Source organism: Accipiter gentilis, chromosome 12 (assembly GCF_929443795.1).
Source record: "Accipiter gentilis chromosome 12, bAccGen1.1, whole genome shotgun sequence".
NCBI lineage: Eukaryota > Metazoa > Chordata > Aves > Accipitriformes > Accipitridae > Astur > Astur gentilis.
This window is the reverse complement of record NC_064891.1, coordinates 34,854,396-34,873,124: the sequence shown is the minus strand read 5'-3', so window position 1 is coordinate 34,873,124 and position 18,729 is coordinate 34,854,396. Positions and strand designations below refer to the sequence as shown.

The following is an 18,729-nucleotide window of genomic DNA, read 5'->3' as shown; positions in this document are numbered from 1 at the left end:
GGTTACTCGCAGGGTATGACAAGAACAGCTTCTGGCAACGTGGGCTTCCCAGAGCCTGGTAATAGAAAAAGGTCAGTGGTTTCCTTTCTCCTACAACGCCACATCCTTTTTCACTTTGGCATAGCCCATACCATGCCCTCTTCCCTGAGCCATTCATACACTTATGCCCTGGTCCATTAGAGCTTGCTCCAACTCTGCAGGCTGCAATGCACCTCAACACTCAGGGTAGGTCAACACTGGTAGGCCATGACCTGCCAGCTCCTATAAAAGGCGTGGGAAGGAGGTAGCAGTAAAGAAGGTGATACAAAGGGGAGAAGAGTAGTGAGGGATGGAGACAACTATTGTGCTTGGTCTGTGGAGGCCTTGGAAATCCTGGGAGTTTGCCTAGTTAGGGCCCTCCTGTTGTCAACCACTGCAAGGCAGCCAAACATCGGTATATTGCAGATCAAAGTTAAAAGTCAATTGAAGTAGCATTACAGAGTGATTACATTGCTCTGACTGTGCTGATTGCATGGGCAGACCGCCACCGGCATAAACCACAACACCAACTGCTGAATCAGCTCCTTCTCTAAGGAAAATGAAGCTAGGCAACCTATAAATCCCAGCAGCTACACCACTACAGTCCAACAGAATCATATCTCCCCCAAACCCTTCCTTTCATTTTCATTTAGTCAGCAATGAAACGCAGGGAGATTATTCATTGGAAAATAACTCATTCAAATACTCACAGGAGGGCTGTTTGGTAGCTGGACTCCAATTCATACACAAGATGCCTGCATATAACGAGTTGCTCAGTAAGGCAGCTACTTCCAAGCACAAGAGTGCTAGATAATGGGGGAAAAATTGTCTGTTTGGATCATGAGCAGATGGCACCTATTTTACCTTCTTGTCACTAAAAGAAAATAAATGGTTGTTACTCTCATTGCCTGAGATGAGTTTCCCTAGGTGAAATCCTTAAAGACATCAATTTTTATTTTAGTTTGTCACGTATGCACTTCGGAGAGTTGTGTCTTGCTGTGATAATTCCCCTGGAGTCTTTGGAAACTTTGCTTAAGGAAGCTGTGACAAGATCTGGTTTGTGAGACAATAAACAGCTCAGATCTGTACAGCTTTTGAAGGAGGTCCATTCCTCAAAGAATGTTTTCTCTGTTTCCAGTGCAGGAGTTAAAGGATGTGTGAAGCTCTTATTCTAGTCTGGTTTTTGTACCTTGCTTTTATCTTCATTTATATTGTCTGTCTTTTGCATGAGATTCCTAGCTCTTCTGTATGACGGTCTCAGCATGAACAATTCTGCCAGCAAAAATTAAAAACTACAAAAACATGTATTACTGTAGAAGTTAGAACTGATTCATATAATGTAAACAAACACAAAACCATCTTTAGATCTCCATGTAAAACTAGTAAAAAAAAGAAGTGAAGAATTGGGCAGACATATTCTGATTGTTGTTAAATTTGTGATTGTAGACATGTGCCAGATATTAGTTTTTATTGTACTTTGACTTAGACAATGAATTCAAGGCTTTGTCAGTTATGGCCCATCCTCCTCAGATTACAAGAAACAAGCAATAGACATTCCCTGAGTACATTCTTCAGTATGAATCTACAATCACTAACCAACATCTCAGCCATCTATGATAGGCTGTTTCCATTTTAACATAAAAGGAATTGCTGCTTACTGTGGCTTGCTGGTATTATGTGCTTTGTTATGTAATCTCTTTGATTTTACTTTAGAAGTTCTGCTATTAAGAATATCAGGCAATTTTGATTATCTTCATTATTTGCCCTCCAAACCCATAATTGAGAAAGAATCTAAGAGGCAACTACAGCATCCATCAAACAACATTAAAATCTATTGTAAAGAGAGGGTATGGGAAGAGGGAGCGAGGGACAGAGAGATCTCCTAGAGCCCACTGTGCCATGTGGGAAATTACATAATCTAGGCAAAGCATGATACAAATATTTCTTCGTGTGTGTGTGTGTGTGTGAAGGAAAATATAACATCAGCTTCATTCTTGCTCACGCCTCCTCTTCATAAAGCAAAAAAGCTGCCATCCACTGTAATAGGAGAAGGTTCTGGGCATTTCGTGTACTGAAATGCTACCCATAAACAACAAAAAGGCAGCATTTTGTTGCATTCTGCCTGGGTTATATAGTCCCCAACACTGTAATATGTTCTCCAGTGGCCTAGATATCAGGGTTTAACTTGGATGTAGATGAAGATCTTTAGTTTTTAATTAATTATACATAGTGCAGAATCTGAAAGGCTATCTATAATTTATGTATCAGTGTCTCTAAAGCAGTCATTCATACATTATATATTCAGACAGAAAATTATCTTGCTTTTATTTTCCCATAAAAAGTATATTAGGATGTTACTATGTACCCTCCAAAATGGATCAGTGCTTCATAGCTCTCAAAAATGCCACGTTCCACTGGGTTCTGTTTGCTACCAGAGGCTGAACGTGCAAAAGCATTACTGACTGAGCATCTCTCCCACTCTTCTGATGGGCTTTTAAAAATGATCAGGCCACCTCTTGGATATGTGCTAATTTACCCATAGAGAGACAGATAATGTAAGAAAAATAAGTTTATAAAAAGAGAAGGAAATGATTTAACAATAAGGACTTAAGAAAACCTGATTATGGCAATATACCACAACACTCCTATAAAATAGAGGAAGAAAAATGTCATTTTTGAAGTACAAGTTTATGCAAAATTATTGTAGATAAAGCATGTTTAATATTAACAGTCATTCTCATCATGCTGCCCTATTTTCCAAGCACACACCTACTTACGGGCACTTCAAAAAGTAAAAATAAAAAAATGTATACTGTGTATGCCAAACATGCAACTCTTGGAAGTTGCTTTCAATGCTCTATTTTCTCCCCCTCTCACGCAAGCCATAAAGCCAAAATAGTGATACCAAGCTACATAGTGCAAAGAAAGTCAGTCTCTCTTACACCTCAGTCTTTGTCACGCCACTTTCATGTGTAAAACAATGTAGACAAGATGCCAGCAGGATCAAACAAGCCCTCCCTCCTGCCTCAGGTGCTGGGGAGGTCATTTCTGGGTGGCTGGGAAGTCCAGGCTATCTAAGAATCAACTCGATCACTCCGGGACAGAGGGAATGAGTCACAACTACACTTGCTTTGCTGCAGCTTCACCACAGAGGATGTGGGACCAACCAAAGTACGAGTTGTGTTTTTTTTCAGACTTAACCCTCTTCTATGTTCTACACTCCTAAAAAGCTGTTTCTTTTTTTCCCTAAAGTACTGAAATAATCCAGCCTCAACCGAGATTTAGTGCAACTGAGATAAGAAATATTTTCCAATCCATAAGGGCAAGGAGATTATAAACTAATTAATATTTCTGATGCATCTGGATGTATGACAATTTGTATGTAGTGAGACAGTGAGGTAGGAGATCAGAATTCACAAGACAACTTTCAGCAAAACGAGAAAAGGTGTGTCAACCCACACAGAAAGAAGGTATAAAAATTAACATTTTTTTAATGTGGTTCCAAAGTTGCCATCTGAATTTCATTTCCTCAGTGCAATAATATTTTGGAGAAAAAACAAAACAAAGCAAAAAAAACCAAAACAAAACAGTCAACATGACCTACAAGCAAACAATCCAGAAGAGAAACATAATTCCTTGAGATGCATATACTTCACTTTCCTTTATGAGTGGAGCCAAGCATTAAGCTGCTCCTGCAGGTATGTCATGGGAGAAAAGACTGGTCATAAATATTTTTGGGTTAAGCTTACTTCTCCCTCTCTACCTAGTACACCACAAAACCAGTTTGTGCAGTATGTATAACTAAAATTATCACCTCTCAGAATTGAAATTTGGGGATGGAAGGGCTTTTGAGAGACATTAATAGTAGACTGAGGTGTTACCAAACAATCAAACAGAACATTCAGCTTGGCTAGTCTAGAATCATAGCGTATTTTTCCTTCACAATTTGTAGCTCAATAACTAGGATTACCAACTGGCTCTTGACAGTTTTTCTGAAGATTACAGTAATTACATTTCAATGAATTTCTCCATAATCATCATCTTCTTGGTATAATAAAATTTTAGAATACTAATGTATGAATTAGCAGGTAGTTATCACAGAACTCTGAAATACAGCAATTCAAATCCAGCTCTGAGTTTTGAACTATTATTTCTTAATCTTGTAAACTGTCCATCTAGTAGTGAACAGATTCTAATTATTTTTTTTTAATCTCTGCTGCTAATATTTTGGTTTTGCTCTGCAAATTTGCATCACTAGGTATTTTAAATAATCTCATAGGTTTTTCCTCACAGGACTCTAATGACAGTTTTTGCGTGACGGTCTATGTTACAAATTTATATTTCTTTGATATGAAATCAGTAAAAGAAAAAAAGACTCTGAGGAAAAAATGATTATTTTATCACATTTATCAGCCATTCTAAAAAAAAGTTTAAAAAAGCCCTGTGAAACCTCAAGCTGAGGCAAATATGAAAAAGACCTGTACCTTTGTAAGTAGTTAACTGCAGGCAAATGGCAATGTAATATATGCAGAAATTGCTTCTGCAACAGGAACTGTAAGATTTTCTCATTAGTTGAAAAGTAAAATATTGGCAAATTAGACTATAATTTCAGCAAAAACTCTTAGATCACATGGTCTATTTATTCTGTTCTGACAGGACTGAGCTGTTAATTTTGAAGTGTTTTGTACAACCTGGTTTTGAGTAACTCCAATTAAAAAGTGAATAAGATCATTCCAGTGAAAGGTTCTTTATAATTCATTTGCCACCTGACAAGTTGTCTTTGAAAACTACCACAAAGAACTTAAACTTCATGGTATTAGAAAATATTCCTTAATAGACATGTTATTGGTTTCTTCATACTGCTTCAGTTTTATCTGAAATGGTATTTCTTACTTGAAGAATAATGACTTTAACCTAGACTAAATTAATTCTACGGTCAATGGTCAAAGGTATGCGCATTACTAAATTAACAGGAAGAGGCTGTAAATCAACATTGTTTTAACAAACCATTACAATACAATAATTACGTTCTGAAAAATTACAAATAGTCCTCAACAAATCAAATGTCAGGACTGCATAATGTTACATGGCTACTGAGAAAACAATTATGTCATCTAAGTCTCTCAGGCACATACTATCAGTAAGAAGCAAGTGCTGACTATTGGTCAGGAACTATACATCACCTTTGCTCTGGTTTCATTATTGGACATCTTTCTTTGCAATCCCAAACACTGAAGTCAATAGCCTCCTTGCTTTAAATATCCACATTTTGCTACAATCCTATTAAGTTGTCTTAAATTAGTCCTTTCCTGTTTGCAACACACACATTTGCTATTTTTCAAGAATGTAAAGTGTCCCCTTCCTTTATCTTCCACACCACTCTTAATTGATTTTAAAGAGGAGCTAAGCATTACTCCTGTGTAGTTCAAGCAGTCACCACTTTGCTAGACATACTGGCAGATATTTTCCTCATTTGAAAAGAACATATAAGATGATACAAAGGAAGAAAGAGTGATGCATAGGAAGGTATGTCCACAGAATTTGAGGAGACTGAAGAGGGAATAAACCTGACTTGCATCAGCTGAGAATACAGCCCAAAGACAGTGAGTAATCTAGGTCTAAAAAATGCAGTATGTACACATCCAGTGATGCTTTCAGTGAAGCAAAGAAACACAGTATTCTGTTATTGGAGGTCTGAACTGATTTGAACAACTATTTATTGTCTTTCTGGTCATTTATTTATTTGTGGGTTGCATATGGGAAGACAAACCAGCAGCTCAATTATGACCAAGCTTTACTTATAACCCATAAGCCACTCTGTTGTCTATTTAACGGGACTTGAGTCCAAATCAATTCGATTTTTCTAACATCCTTTTGGGCACGGCATCAAGTGATTTATTAGCAGTGTAGTTCTTCAATACAGATTTTCAAATAAAGGCATAAAAAACCCCATGATGGCAGGCATTAAAAATTCGTATTTACCAACAATTACTGTAAGACATAGACAAGACACATCAGGTATTACCTTCCTAATTAGGTAAGAGTAGCTTGCTATATAGCATTATATTGTGGCATTGACTTTCTTATGCTGTAAACAGCATTTGAACTGTTTTCTAGTCACATGATTAATTCAGTTTGTTACCGCTGAAGGCTTAAATGTCACCAAATTCATAGATTTTTGTTAAGCAAAATCTTGAGGATTAATGTGCCCTGTACATGCATCCCAAAACTTAAATCACAATAACTGGTAATTCTACATGAAATTATATTCCATAGATTGCCGGGGGGGGGGGGGGGGGGCGGGATTTTTAATTTTTGCTCCTGTAAAGGGACATTTTTTTAAGTCCACACAGATGTATAATGTATCTGAAGTTTCTTCAAAACTATATAAAAGTCTGTTGTGACCACCAAGGATGCTATGGGAGGAAACAGAATTTTTTTATATATAAGAATGAAATTAAAGAATGACACAAATCATTTTCACAACATACTGGCAGTGTTTTTATGTTCCAGGCCACCTATTTTATATTCTCTTATATTTCATATCTGTCATTAACCAATTTAATCATAATGACTAGAGAAAGAAGCTATTAGATTTGTCTCACTTGACCCATTTTTTCCTTAACTGACAGTGTTACTGTCTACAGTAACATTTTCTTTTGTATTTGTGTTCCCTTCTAGATCTGCTTTATTATTATTTTAGTAGGCATGAACTTAAGTAACAAAAGGAAGGTCTCGAGCACTATTTTCTTGCTTCCTTGAAAGCTATCATACAAACTGAGTAACACTCTTAATTCTTCGATATCTCTTCATAAGATTTAACCAATATTTAGAAATATATCATGCACTTAGTTTCTTCTTTCTTTCCACTAGACAGGAAGACTGGACATTCAGCTAAATCCATGTTAATTCCTATAGTAACATTTGATACCGAAATGAAGTTATCTATCTGTGTGCATGAGCAGATAAACTAACATGACTACAGCATTAATCTAAAAAAACCCACATACATGCAAACCCCTGTTAAAATACAAAATGAAACAGTATCGTCTGAAATGCAATACTCCCAACTGCTTATATTAGCAATTATAGCAATACTATCTGTATTGCAGTATAACCTAGCAATATTATCAGTGGATTTTACAATGAAAGCTGCAAGTAAAATTAACAGTTAATAATGAACTGTGAATAAAACTTTCAGGACCACTTCAAGCTCTTTAACAGAAAAAAATAGTTCAAACCTTAGCAGACCTGTAGGAAACAAACATGTAATATATGTAGGAAATTATACTGGCCATGTATTGAATATTAATTATATCCAAACAAGAAGCCACTATTCCAACAGCAGCAGTATATTCACAAAGAGAAAAACAAAAACATTATTAGCAAGAAATTAGTTTTGAGAAGATCAGTGACAAACTAAAGCTAAAAAGTATTGCAGAAGTATATAATCATCCCCAAACTGGTGTTATGAATCCAGGATGTTTGGAGGTAAGCTTATACTTGAAGTAAGTTTATTAAAATTGAAGCTTGAAATTCATATTGAGAACACCCGGCCAACTCAAGACATGTTTTTCATGTTTTAACATGGATTATTTTTTTTTGTTTTCCCTCTAATACAGCTCCACTTCATGACAAGCACTGAGGTTGCTTAATAATTTAACCAGTTTCTCCTTGCCTAGAAACAGTGAGTGTTCCTACACATCCAGCATGAATTATAAATTCCTTGATTTTATGATATATACAAAATTCAGTCATTAGGAGGTTGAAGAACTGGGGAAACTTAATTCTTCTGCTGGGCTTGTAGAGAAGACCACCACGTGAGAGACTTCACAGCAAACTTAATTTGTCAGCAGCAGTCTTTGCTGGAAATGGCATTGGCAGTAATATCTAGTCATATGCAGACATTACACCTCACCAGAGAAAACCTTAATGACTGGGCTGGTATAGGAAGAAGTATAAATTGATGGCAATAACTCAGCAGTCAGAAAATTGAGCTGCTTTGCTCTTAGAAAGTAGGCTGCTTGCTGTAGGCATCACTATACCTAATACTGTCTTGAGTTGCAAATAGTCAGAGACCAGCACCATGCTCACCTTTACCCCTGTTTTTCTCATTTTTTTCCTGGACAAGCCAGTATCACTGTCTCAAATGCTGTAATGGCAGCACCATAGCTCAGGAAAACTCAATGTTCAAGCAAGCACTAGTTCAGCTCAGTAGCAAAGACTCTATCAGGTTCAATGAAAAGCGCAGACCCAACATATTCAGCCTGTCATCAGGTAGGGGTTAAAGTGCACATACCATGAAAAACGACCTGCATTACACCAAGCAGTCCTTCTTATAACTGTCACAATCCTCACCAAGTTTTATCCTCCCTTAAACTGTGATCTAACAACGTAACTCCTGCATCATGTTTTATCTCTATCTTCACCTTCTCAGCAACCTGTTGTAGATGGCCTCCTTCCAGCCTCATCTGGATCACCCTACACCTAGCACCATGCTTCCTTCTTCCCCACTGGATGAGCACACATATTTTGTCCATACCATTGCAAGCCTTCGTGTGTGCCATGTGTATTGACCAACGCTCCAGCAAGGCCTCCATCGGGAGCAGAGCTTCTTGCTTTTGGACTGTGCTGAAGGCTTATCTTTCTATGACTAGTAGAAGCCTGCCTGTTGTTTGGTTTAAAATCTGAGTAGAGCAAATCTTATTCTTCCTTTTAGGACTCATTTCTTAGTGCTGGCTTACTTTCCTCTCAAAATGTAAATAATTGGCCTGTCACAATTCCATTTTGTCCCTCATCCTAACATGCAGGAAAACCCCCTCATTTTGTTTTTACTGGAATGACAGAGTTGCAAGTTCCATTTTAGTTATTTTTATATTTAAATACACTTATACTTAATTATCTTTTTTTATTTTTCTGAATTCTTATTTCTACAGTGAAGATCGTCACAGTTCAGACTGCTAAATCATCCCAACCACATCCAATCATATTATCTGACCTGTCTTTTAAGAAGCAGCAATCATTATTGCTTTGGCAAAATAGTAAGATACAGTATTTCCAAATGTTTTTTCTTTGACATATTGCTTCCTCCATTATAAGATATCTCCTTCCTGTTCATCCTGCTCACGGCTCAAGACTACTCACACTCTAGTGTTGCGTCCCCTGTGCCCAAAAATACCGTACTGGCATGAGGTATTGCCTAGATACCTGTCACTTCAATGAATGAAACCTGAAGGGAAAAATGAGCAGAAGGGAACAATGGGAGTTATTCCAGATTCTTCCTGATGCACATGTAGGCTGACATCATTGGATCTAGTCTGGATTTTCCCTGTCTGTGTGTAGCTAGAGGTTTCCTCTGTGTGGTAGGCCAGGCCAAGCCAGAAATTCACCCAAACCACCCACTCATTAGCAAAAGCATACTGAAAAAAAAAAAAAACAACCCCAAAACATGCCAAATAAAAAACAAGTATCTTACTGTGTAATGACAGAAAGAGGAACAGCTCATGATGGTTCAGTTTTTCACATATTTCAGTTGGACACTCTCTCTGCAGCATGCAAGCGTTTTACAGAAGTAGCTCTTTGACTGAAGTCCAGCCTCCTGCAGATTTGTGGTTTGTGGTTGATTGCAAACTGTGAAGGTTTTGTCACACTGAGACATCTATAAAGACTGCCTCTATGTGGATTTTCCGTTCTCTAATACTGCTTGAATTCACTCTGCAGCCTTTCCTTCAGTTCAGGCAGAGCTGAGTATTTGTCTCCTCTATTTTGGACACCCACATTCCTGAAACTGATACTTAGCAACTTCACCTTTGAGATCTTTAAAACCTTTGACAAATTTCACTACAATCAGCCACAAGGCATTAAAGTTCTGGTAGGGAAGGGGAACACATAAGTTCAGATGGGCAAGAAGCACACACCCATGCGTGAAGTGCAGTCAGACAAGCTTTGCTTCCTTTGGAAACCAACTTAATACTCGTTTCTTCCAGAAGGTACTTTCAGTTTTCCTGTAATCCTACTTTAAGGGGCAACTGTGGCTCCTCCTGGTGGGTCTGGCCCTTATTTTGAACTTGAAAGATGCTACCTTGACCAATGGCTCTGGACTAAATTTGACGGCCAGCATAGCAGCGAGCTGAAGTGTTTGCAGTCTCTCTCGCCGGCCACTTTGTCTCACTTTTTTAGGATCTGGTTTTCTTCTGTGCCATGTCAAAAAATAAATATACGGCATGGTATCGCAAAGGTGTTTAATAACACCGCACCAGAACACCTTGCCAGCAGGGCACTGAAACTGTGATACTGTGACAGAGATCTCCAGGGAATTATCTCCCAGGCACCCGTCATCCCCAGTGGGCTTTCCACCAGATGACCTGGGCTCCCCGCTGCAGCCTCGCACTAAACCCACAAACTCTGCCGAGCTGGAAAGGCTCGACTGCCGCCTCATTTTCTCTCCGCAGCCAACCAACTTCGACGGTCGAGGGCTCTTACCGCGTCTAACGGGGCGCGGGTGGGGTGGGGTGCGTGTGTGTGCGCTTCAGCGGGGGCTTCCCTCACACTCTCGCCTCAGAGCCGGGCGGCGACGCTTCCCGCCAAAGGGGAGATGAGGGGGACCGGAGCTGGCGGCGGAGCCCCACGGCCGGGAGGAGCCGGGGGCGGCCCCACGCTTCCGGCCCGGCGGCGGCGACCTCAGCGGCCGGGACAGCGCCTTCTGCCCTGGGGGAAAGCGAGTGAGGGAGCGACCGGCGGCGGCGGCGGCGCCGCCATGCGCCCGGCAGGTCCGTGAGGGGCGGCGAGGCGAGCGGGGAGCGGGTGGGGGAGCGCGGGCGGGCGGCGGCGGGGGCCGTGCCCGCGAGGGTGGGCGGGGGTGTGAGGGTGGGCGCGCGCCCGGCCGTTGAAATCAGCCGTCGGCGCGAGGGCGGGAGGCTGCCCCTGCCCGGCCGCCATGTCGCGGCCGGGACGGGACGGGCCGGGCCGGGGGGGTGGGCGGGCAAGCAAACGGAGGGGCAGCGCTGTCAGCCGAGCATAAGCCCAAGCCCTGCACGGGTAGGCCTCGCGGGGTAGGAGGGTTTTTGTGGTTCTCGGCGTGAAGGAGGGCTTTTGCCGCTGGAACGGTATGCGGCGGTTTTCTCCAGGGCTGCCCGCGAGGTCTCGGGGGGCTGTCGGTGAAGGGTGGAGGCAGTGGCGTGAGGTGAGATTCCTGTGGAGAAATGGGATGCGCTGCTCCCGGGGAAGTGCCTTTGCTTCCCCGGGTTGTTGTCCAAGTGTTGTTTTGCGGAGTGGAGAAACCTATGTGAGGTGTTCTCTGCTTTTTCCTGGTAAAGCTGGGTGCTTATCAGGTGCGTGCCCCATTAGTTGGCTAGTCCCAAAAAAATGTTTTTCCTTTTGATATTTCTACTCATGTCACCTGGTTGCATGTTTTTATGACAAATTATGCTAGAGTTTTTACTGAGGTGGCTGTTCTTAGTACCTCAAGACAGTTTTAGATAACTTTTCCTTGAAAGTAGTCCTCAATTGCAAGTGGTAATCAATGCGCTTATTGTGGTGTTGCAGTACACAATGTAACTTTTCCAAAGAGTGCGAAGTCTGGCACCAAAAACTTAGGAAGTGAAAGAATAAAAGTTGTATGAGCAATGCTAATTCTGTCCTACGTGTATATCCACTCTGGGAGACTCTTAATTGGCTAATCACATGCTGTGTTATTAATTAAAAATTGATCATCCTTTTTCAGTCTCTCAGCGTTCAGTTTGGGATCTAGCCTTATTTTATACTGTACAGGAAAACCTTGCTAGACTTTGCACAGAAATATTAATTTCTTTATTAATGTTTTCATTGGTGCCTCAAAACTGTTAGTGTAGATTTTGTTACTCCCTTGGTAGTATTGGAATGTATTATCATCCCATTTACTGGTGGAAAAAATTGATGAAAATATAAATTTACTTATGAAGGTCACATGTAAATCAGAGGCAGTTCTCAATGCGAACCAGGAACCACTGACTCCTCTGTCCCTGTGTTCATTCTTCCCAGTCATGTTTCCTTATTCACAGAAATACTGTGTATTTACTGCTCCTGTGTTCTTCACGTGCACTTGCAAGGCTCAGCAACACTTAAATCAAACCAGTGACTGCAAAGCTGGACGCTCAGTAAAGGGGAAATGAAAGATGTGCAGCCAGATGCCAGAGGTTTGACTTGCTTGCAGCAGGGAGCTCAGCTTTATCTTTATGACTGTTCTATTAGCTGGGACAATATGTTATCCTCGTTTTATGAATGAGGAATTGAGAAAGAGAGCTCTGAAGGCCTGACTCTGCGAAGGTGACTCAATGCTTTGGTTTACTGTTCTGGTTCATCATTTTAAATTACTACTTTGGATGTCAAGACGGGTTTTTTCAGAGTACCTAATATTTTGTATCATTTTATAACATCAAAGTAACCATATTAGATATTATCAAATGCAGCATTCTAATTATATTAGCATTGCAAGCCATGTCTACCTACTACTCTCATTATACAGATAAAAACACTAGAGAAGAAAGGCAGATTGACTTTCTCAGCTGTTGTATAATCAGTTAGTTGTAGATAAAATATCAAAACTCAGGACTGCTTTGCTTTCTACCCAAGGCTGGCTGTTAAATGGATATAGTTATTTTACTAGTATCTAGCCTTTGATAGATAGGATTTTCTATTTAGACTCAACTTGCAGTATTGCAAGCTTCTTTAAAGAAAAAAAGTAGCATGCATGAGCAAAACCGCATGTTTAATAGCATTTCTAAGTACGCATGTACTACCCCAGTTACTAGGCAAACAGGTATTTCTAGATGTGAAAAGGTCAGTTGTATTCTGATAATCACAGACATTTGCGTAGTGATCATTTCATATAAATGACAGTATACAATTGTACATGACCTGGGACATCAAGTTTAAAGTCTAGCTTTTGATGAATAAAGGCAGTCAAATCCGCAGTATGCATGTGAAATTGCTGGAGTAATTGCTGAGCAAATACGTAAGAGCACCAAAGAGGGATGACTGGTTTCCCAGCTGTTTGCAGTCAGTTCCACACATTGGCAGGGAAACAAGTAACTGTAGGTTCAGCCAGCAGTGAATATGCTGGCCTTCTACTCTGTCATCATTTGTCATTTTTTCATTTATTGCTCTGTGCAAGCCTCATCCACCTGGGACCTCTATGCGTAGAACCCTCTCTTACGGTTTTACGACAGCACCAAAACTTTCTTTCCACAATGAGAAAAGGTTTGTTTTCTCCTGATGGAACACTAGCTGTGAGGTATTGAAGTTGCTCTGGGTGGATTGCCCAAGGCCTAGTCTAGCTCAAATCTGAAACTCTTTGGGATGCTCGATGGGAGAGACAGATTTGTTGTTACTTGTCAGTAATTTGTAAGAAACCCTAGCCTAGACTTCTTTATGCAAATTCCATTAAACATGCTGTACCTAGCAGAGATAAAACATTCAGTAATGCATGATCCTCGATGACATCTGTCTTCACTTGAGACAGGAGGCACTGCCAGGATAACTTGTTAATGGCTATGCCATATTTGAATTATCACTCCTCTCCACACTCATGAACATAAATATCATCACTGAGATCTTCCATTTTGTGTTCTTCATTTACATGATGTACATTTCTGTGCCTCCAACTGTTTCTGGGACTGTTTACATGACAGACCTTATGTGAGGGAATCTAGCCAGTGAATAGACACAAATAATACTTGATTCGTGTTTTTGTCAAGAATTAGGGATCGCTTGAATTTTTAGTAGCCTTAAAAAATTTTAAGCTCCTTCACTTTTAGGGACAAAATAGGTCTCAGACCATGATTTGATGCAAAATCTAAGGGCCCTAGTGGGGGATTTTTGAAGCAGATTCAGCAATAACATCATAATGTGAATAATTAATATTACTCCTAATAAAGTGTTAGTAATTTGAGTATCAAAGAAGCCAGTACTGCAAAAGCTGCTGTCATCTGTTTACTGTCTTACTATTCTGAAAGGAAGTTCCTATTTTTTATTATTGATGAAAGATTTTTATATTTCTGCAGTAAGAAACAAAAATATAATATTTGGATATTTTAAAGCTGAAATCTGTCGTCTTAAAATGTAGAAATGGAAATCTTCACCATGGATAAAGAAGTTATGATGTGTACTCCAGATGCAACATTTTCAGGAGAGTTTGTTGGCTAGAAACTAGACTTTTATATTTTTAAAAAATTATTGCATGAGGAAAAAAGAAAAATGGGATCCATTAAGCTTTGAAACTCCAGTACCTTATAATTAACACAAAGCTGTCATTTGTCTTCAGAAGTGTTGGGTTGCTGATTCAGATTCAAAAGCTGATCCTAACAAGATGTTTTGCTTATGCTCATCCTCTCTGGTCTCCCTTCTGTCGCAAGCAGTGATTATTGAAGCTTGCATACAAGCAATTGACCACCCTGTCGTGAGTTCAGCTGGGACAGAGTTAATTTTCACAAGAAGTTGTGAGGGGACACAGCCAGGACCAACTAGCCAAGGGGGTATTTGATACCATATGACATCATGCTCAGTATATATTCTAGGGGAGCTGGACTGGGGGGAGGAGGGATCATGGCTTGGGAATGAGCTGCGCATCGGTTTCCAGGTGGTGAACAATTTCATTGTGCATCACTGGCTTCATATATTCTTTTATTAGTATTATTGTTATTATTTCTTCTTACCTTGTGTTGTTCTGTTAAACTGTCCTTATCTCAACCCACAAGTTTTTACCTTTTTCTTCTGATTCTCCTCCCCATCCCACCAGGGGCAGGGAGGAGTGAGTGAGCGGCTGTGTGGTGCTCAAGTTGCCAGCTGGGCCTAACCCATGATATAATTACATTTGAAAAATTGTATCACTGATGCCACAATAAAGGTGAAAGAAAGAGCAGCGATCCCACTTTCTGAAAAGAACATTTGTGTTCAGGGACTCAAGAACCACAGTGTCACTGTTTTCCTGTCTGCATATCTCAGCTCTTTGAGCATTTTCTTAGCTCATATACTCCATTATTTGCTTGTAGGTAATAAAGAATGTTTTAACTCCACTATATAACTCCTCTAATAAGCTTAAGGGCCACAATGCAAACAGAAACAATAGCTTGTGATATGATATCCTCCTGGGAGGCATAGTCTTTTCTGGCTATCATCAAAAAAAATAAAGTTGCCTTGACCTTTTGTATAAACTAAAATCAGACTACAACATGATCTGTGATTAAACAGCTAGGTTTTATTAAATGTAAACAAAAGTAATAAGTTCAGAATGGCATTTTTAATATCTAGGCATTTTGAAACTGCTGTGAAGATAAGAAGGGAGTCACAAATACCAAGATCTAAATTTTAAACTGGGATCTATTTCATGTGATAATATTGAGGATTATTTAGTGTTTATTGGCTCCCTGCATAGTAAGAAAGCAAGGCTTTGTATTAAGACACAGCATATAATTTATGCTATCATAGGCCTGACAGTTAAAGCAAAGTGGTCTTAAGCAATCCCATCATTACTTTCTGAGTCTTTGTGTACAATTAAATAAAAGAAGACTTCGACATTGAGATACTTCAAGGAGAGATATAGCTGAATTTGGAAAGCACCCTTTTGCTTTCAGATCACATGCTTAACAGCTGTAAATGACTTGAAACTTCATACAGGTGTTTATAAATAGCTACAGTTTGTGGCTATGGTTCATTGCTGCTTGTAAGCTTACGGGTGATGCGCAGTCATTTTTATTATATGACCAATTGCCAGCTACTGACTCTTCATTATTGCCAAATATTACATACTATGAAAAACAAATTTACAACAGTAAGTACAATTCGGTTTAGTAGTATCTTGAAATCACTTTTATGATAAATGAGAAATTGCAACATATCTATATGAAATAGTTACTGCCGAAGTATAGCATACTTGGAACATCAGCGTTCAGTGATACTCAGTTACTACTTTCATCAGAGTACAGTGTTATACTAGTGTACCATCCTAGCACTGATTCAGAGCATTCAGACACTGAAGTACGTTGTAAATTATACTGCAATTAGAAAAGGAAAGCAAACTTCCTTCTTCCTTCCTTTTTGATCATGAAGATAGTATCAGTGTACTTAAAAAAAGATGGCAAGATTTTTCAAAAGCAGAACATGTTTTCCATTCTGTTTCTTATTTTGAAGTAATTAGAGATAAGAATTTGCAAGAAACTGAATTAACAATGGAATCAAAGGTGGCAGAGAAAAAAGCAACAGAAGGCAGAAGAAAAAGCAAAGTTGAATTTAAACGAGCAGAGTTTAAATGTGGTCATAAAACCCAAAATCCCTGGGGTAAGTCAGGATGGGCACATCTAGAGAGATCCTGGTAAGAGAAACACTGGCACTAAAAAAAAAAAATTAAAATAAATAAAAGGATTATTTGGTCTACCCTAACAGTGACATTTTGAAATTGAAATTTATTTAAATGTTTCATGTTTATAGAAGTATACGAGGTGTACCTTGAAATAGAGAACCGAGTTCTGACCTCTATATCCCCTGTTCATGTTTAGTCTTGTTCAGTAGAAATAAGAGTCCCTGTCTATCAGTAGGTATTCAGCTGTGGATGGATAAGGCCTCCATAAGCAAAGATACTGTGATAATCGTTACCCTTGCATATGTATTCACAGGACAGATATGTGAGAGAGGCCAAACCAGGGAATAAGGCCATATCACTCTTCAGGAGAAACAGCCTTTTGGGCATACTGTTAGCTTTGTCAGATATCTTTCTAATCTACCTGGGTCAGGTCCATGCTGTGGAAAGGTACCCCAGGAAGTTATTTGGCTCTGTGTTCCCATTGTCACTGTAGGGAAGGTCAGTGAAATTTCTTTACAGAGAAAGCCCACAAGATCAAACCTAAACTCATCCCATTTGTAGGAAAATTGTTCCTCTCTGTAGAACCTCATTTTGCCCACTCTAGACCTCACTGAGCTTAGTGAGAAGAATGATGGTGTGAGGCTTGATTTTATACAGATAGAGCAAGTATTTGTTTTCACACACAGCTTAGCAATTAGTGACAGAAGGTACATAAACAATGACAATGTTCTTATTATGTGCTAGTTAAATAGGCATTTGAGAATAGAAGTGCAGCCGCTCTGCTGGTTGATACAGTGATGGCAGGAATGTCCCATGCTTTAGGATAATTGCTTTAATTGAAACAGGTGTGCCACAGCACTGCAGCAATTTAGCTACTTCGTGATCTCACTCTAAAGTTTACAAGCAGGCTTTTATAATTTTCATTTCCATTAGTGAAACATCTCTAAGAAGCAACATGACTTACTTGAAAACATTTTCCATTATCTGCAAGTAGTTGTAAAGTGCTTTCTGCTGTCCTTCCCACGATGAATCCATTTTGGCTTGCTTCAGGGGATTTGCCTTGCAGAATTCCAGCAACCAAGAGCTAGAGATGCATTTTGAGATACATTTACTGGATGCATGTCAGGTGCGCTGACTGGGAAAATCAATGCCTTCTGGATGGGTGAGGGGCAGTTCGTTATGCTAAGGCCACTGAGTAGTGCTGAATTAAATGTTCTCATACTGTTTCCAAATATTAAATTGCAAGGGTTGTTTGAAGTGCTAGTGAAACTTTTTCCATAGTTCCTTATTATATCATTGTAAGTGATCAGGGCAAGCAATATGAAAAGATGAATGGCCGAATCTTCGTGAAAAGATTGCAAAGGGGCCAAGAGACTAAAGGTGTTTGGTTTCTGGAGTCTCATTGGAACTGGTATGTATGCTTGCTGTTCGCATCCTACATACAGCTGAAATGGAAATGAATCTTATTGAGATTAGAAGAAAGGTTTTGCAAATCTCCGAGCAAAGAGGGGAGCCTGGGTCTCTTACACTTGCTTATGTTTCTCATGCTCCATTTTTTGTCACTGTCATGACCCTTGACTATGTCCATAGTTTTATCCTACAGGGTGAAAGGAATATGGGGGAAAGGGAGAGCAGAGGAGATACCTCAGAGAGAAAACATTTTTCAAACCCCAGCAGTTTTAGAAACCATGGACTTAAGACTCTCTAGATGAAGGCAGCATGTTTCTGTGGGATGAGAACTCATGGGAGAATGTTATGCATTCACCTTTGGTGACATTTGATTTGGACAGTGAAACTAGATTCTTAAGATACATAAAAGTCTAATCAAATGAGTGTGGTCGACTTCTAAAGTCTTGAATTTCCCTACCTGGCTCTTGCCTGAAAAAAATGTACTACTTCGTTTTGTGTTAAGTTTTTAGCATGGGAAGATACTCATGGTTATCCTGGAGAGTGTAGGCTGCTATTCACAAAAGAATTAAAGATGCAATGGATGTCATTCTGTATTGCTTATGTTGCCCCAATTTTTCATTTGTATATTACAAGAAAGTGAGCAAGAACTTCCATTCTGTGCTTTTCCACTTATCCTTTGAGATATTCACCTGTGTTATTTTAACAAATTTTTGCTGATGGACAGTAGCTCATTACATACTGACAGTTCATATGCTTCTTTCTCAAATGTGTTTCCTTTTAAGACTGCCATTTAAAAAAAAATAAAACAACCTTCCCTTCCCCAAGTGAGGACATCTGTGACAGGAAGAAATAAAAGGGATTAATTTTCTTTTTTCTCTAGCAATTGATCCTCTCCTTTCTCAACATAGTGTTTGAGAACAATTTGAAAGGAAGGGTTTTTTTCACACAGATATCAAAAGCTAATGTGA

At 39.4% G+C, this 18,729-nt stretch overlaps 1 protein-coding gene across 2 annotated transcripts in view; it reads left to right on the top strand.

Annotated features, from left to right (window-relative positions):
- Window positions 1–10,758: 10,758 nt before the first annotated feature.
- BANK1 (B cell scaffold protein with ankyrin repeats 1) overlaps window positions 10,759–18,729 on the top strand; it is a 148,502-nt gene continuing 140,531 nt past the window's right edge. For both annotated transcript variants that reach the window (XM_049815311.1, XM_049815312.1), the window contains exon 1: window positions 10,759–10,787. In XM_049815311.1, coding sequence (XP_049671268.1) covers window positions 10,775–10,787 — 13 coding nt within the window. In that variant the 5' untranslated portion in view covers window positions 10,759–10,774. The remainder of the gene's footprint in view (window positions 10,788–18,729) is intronic.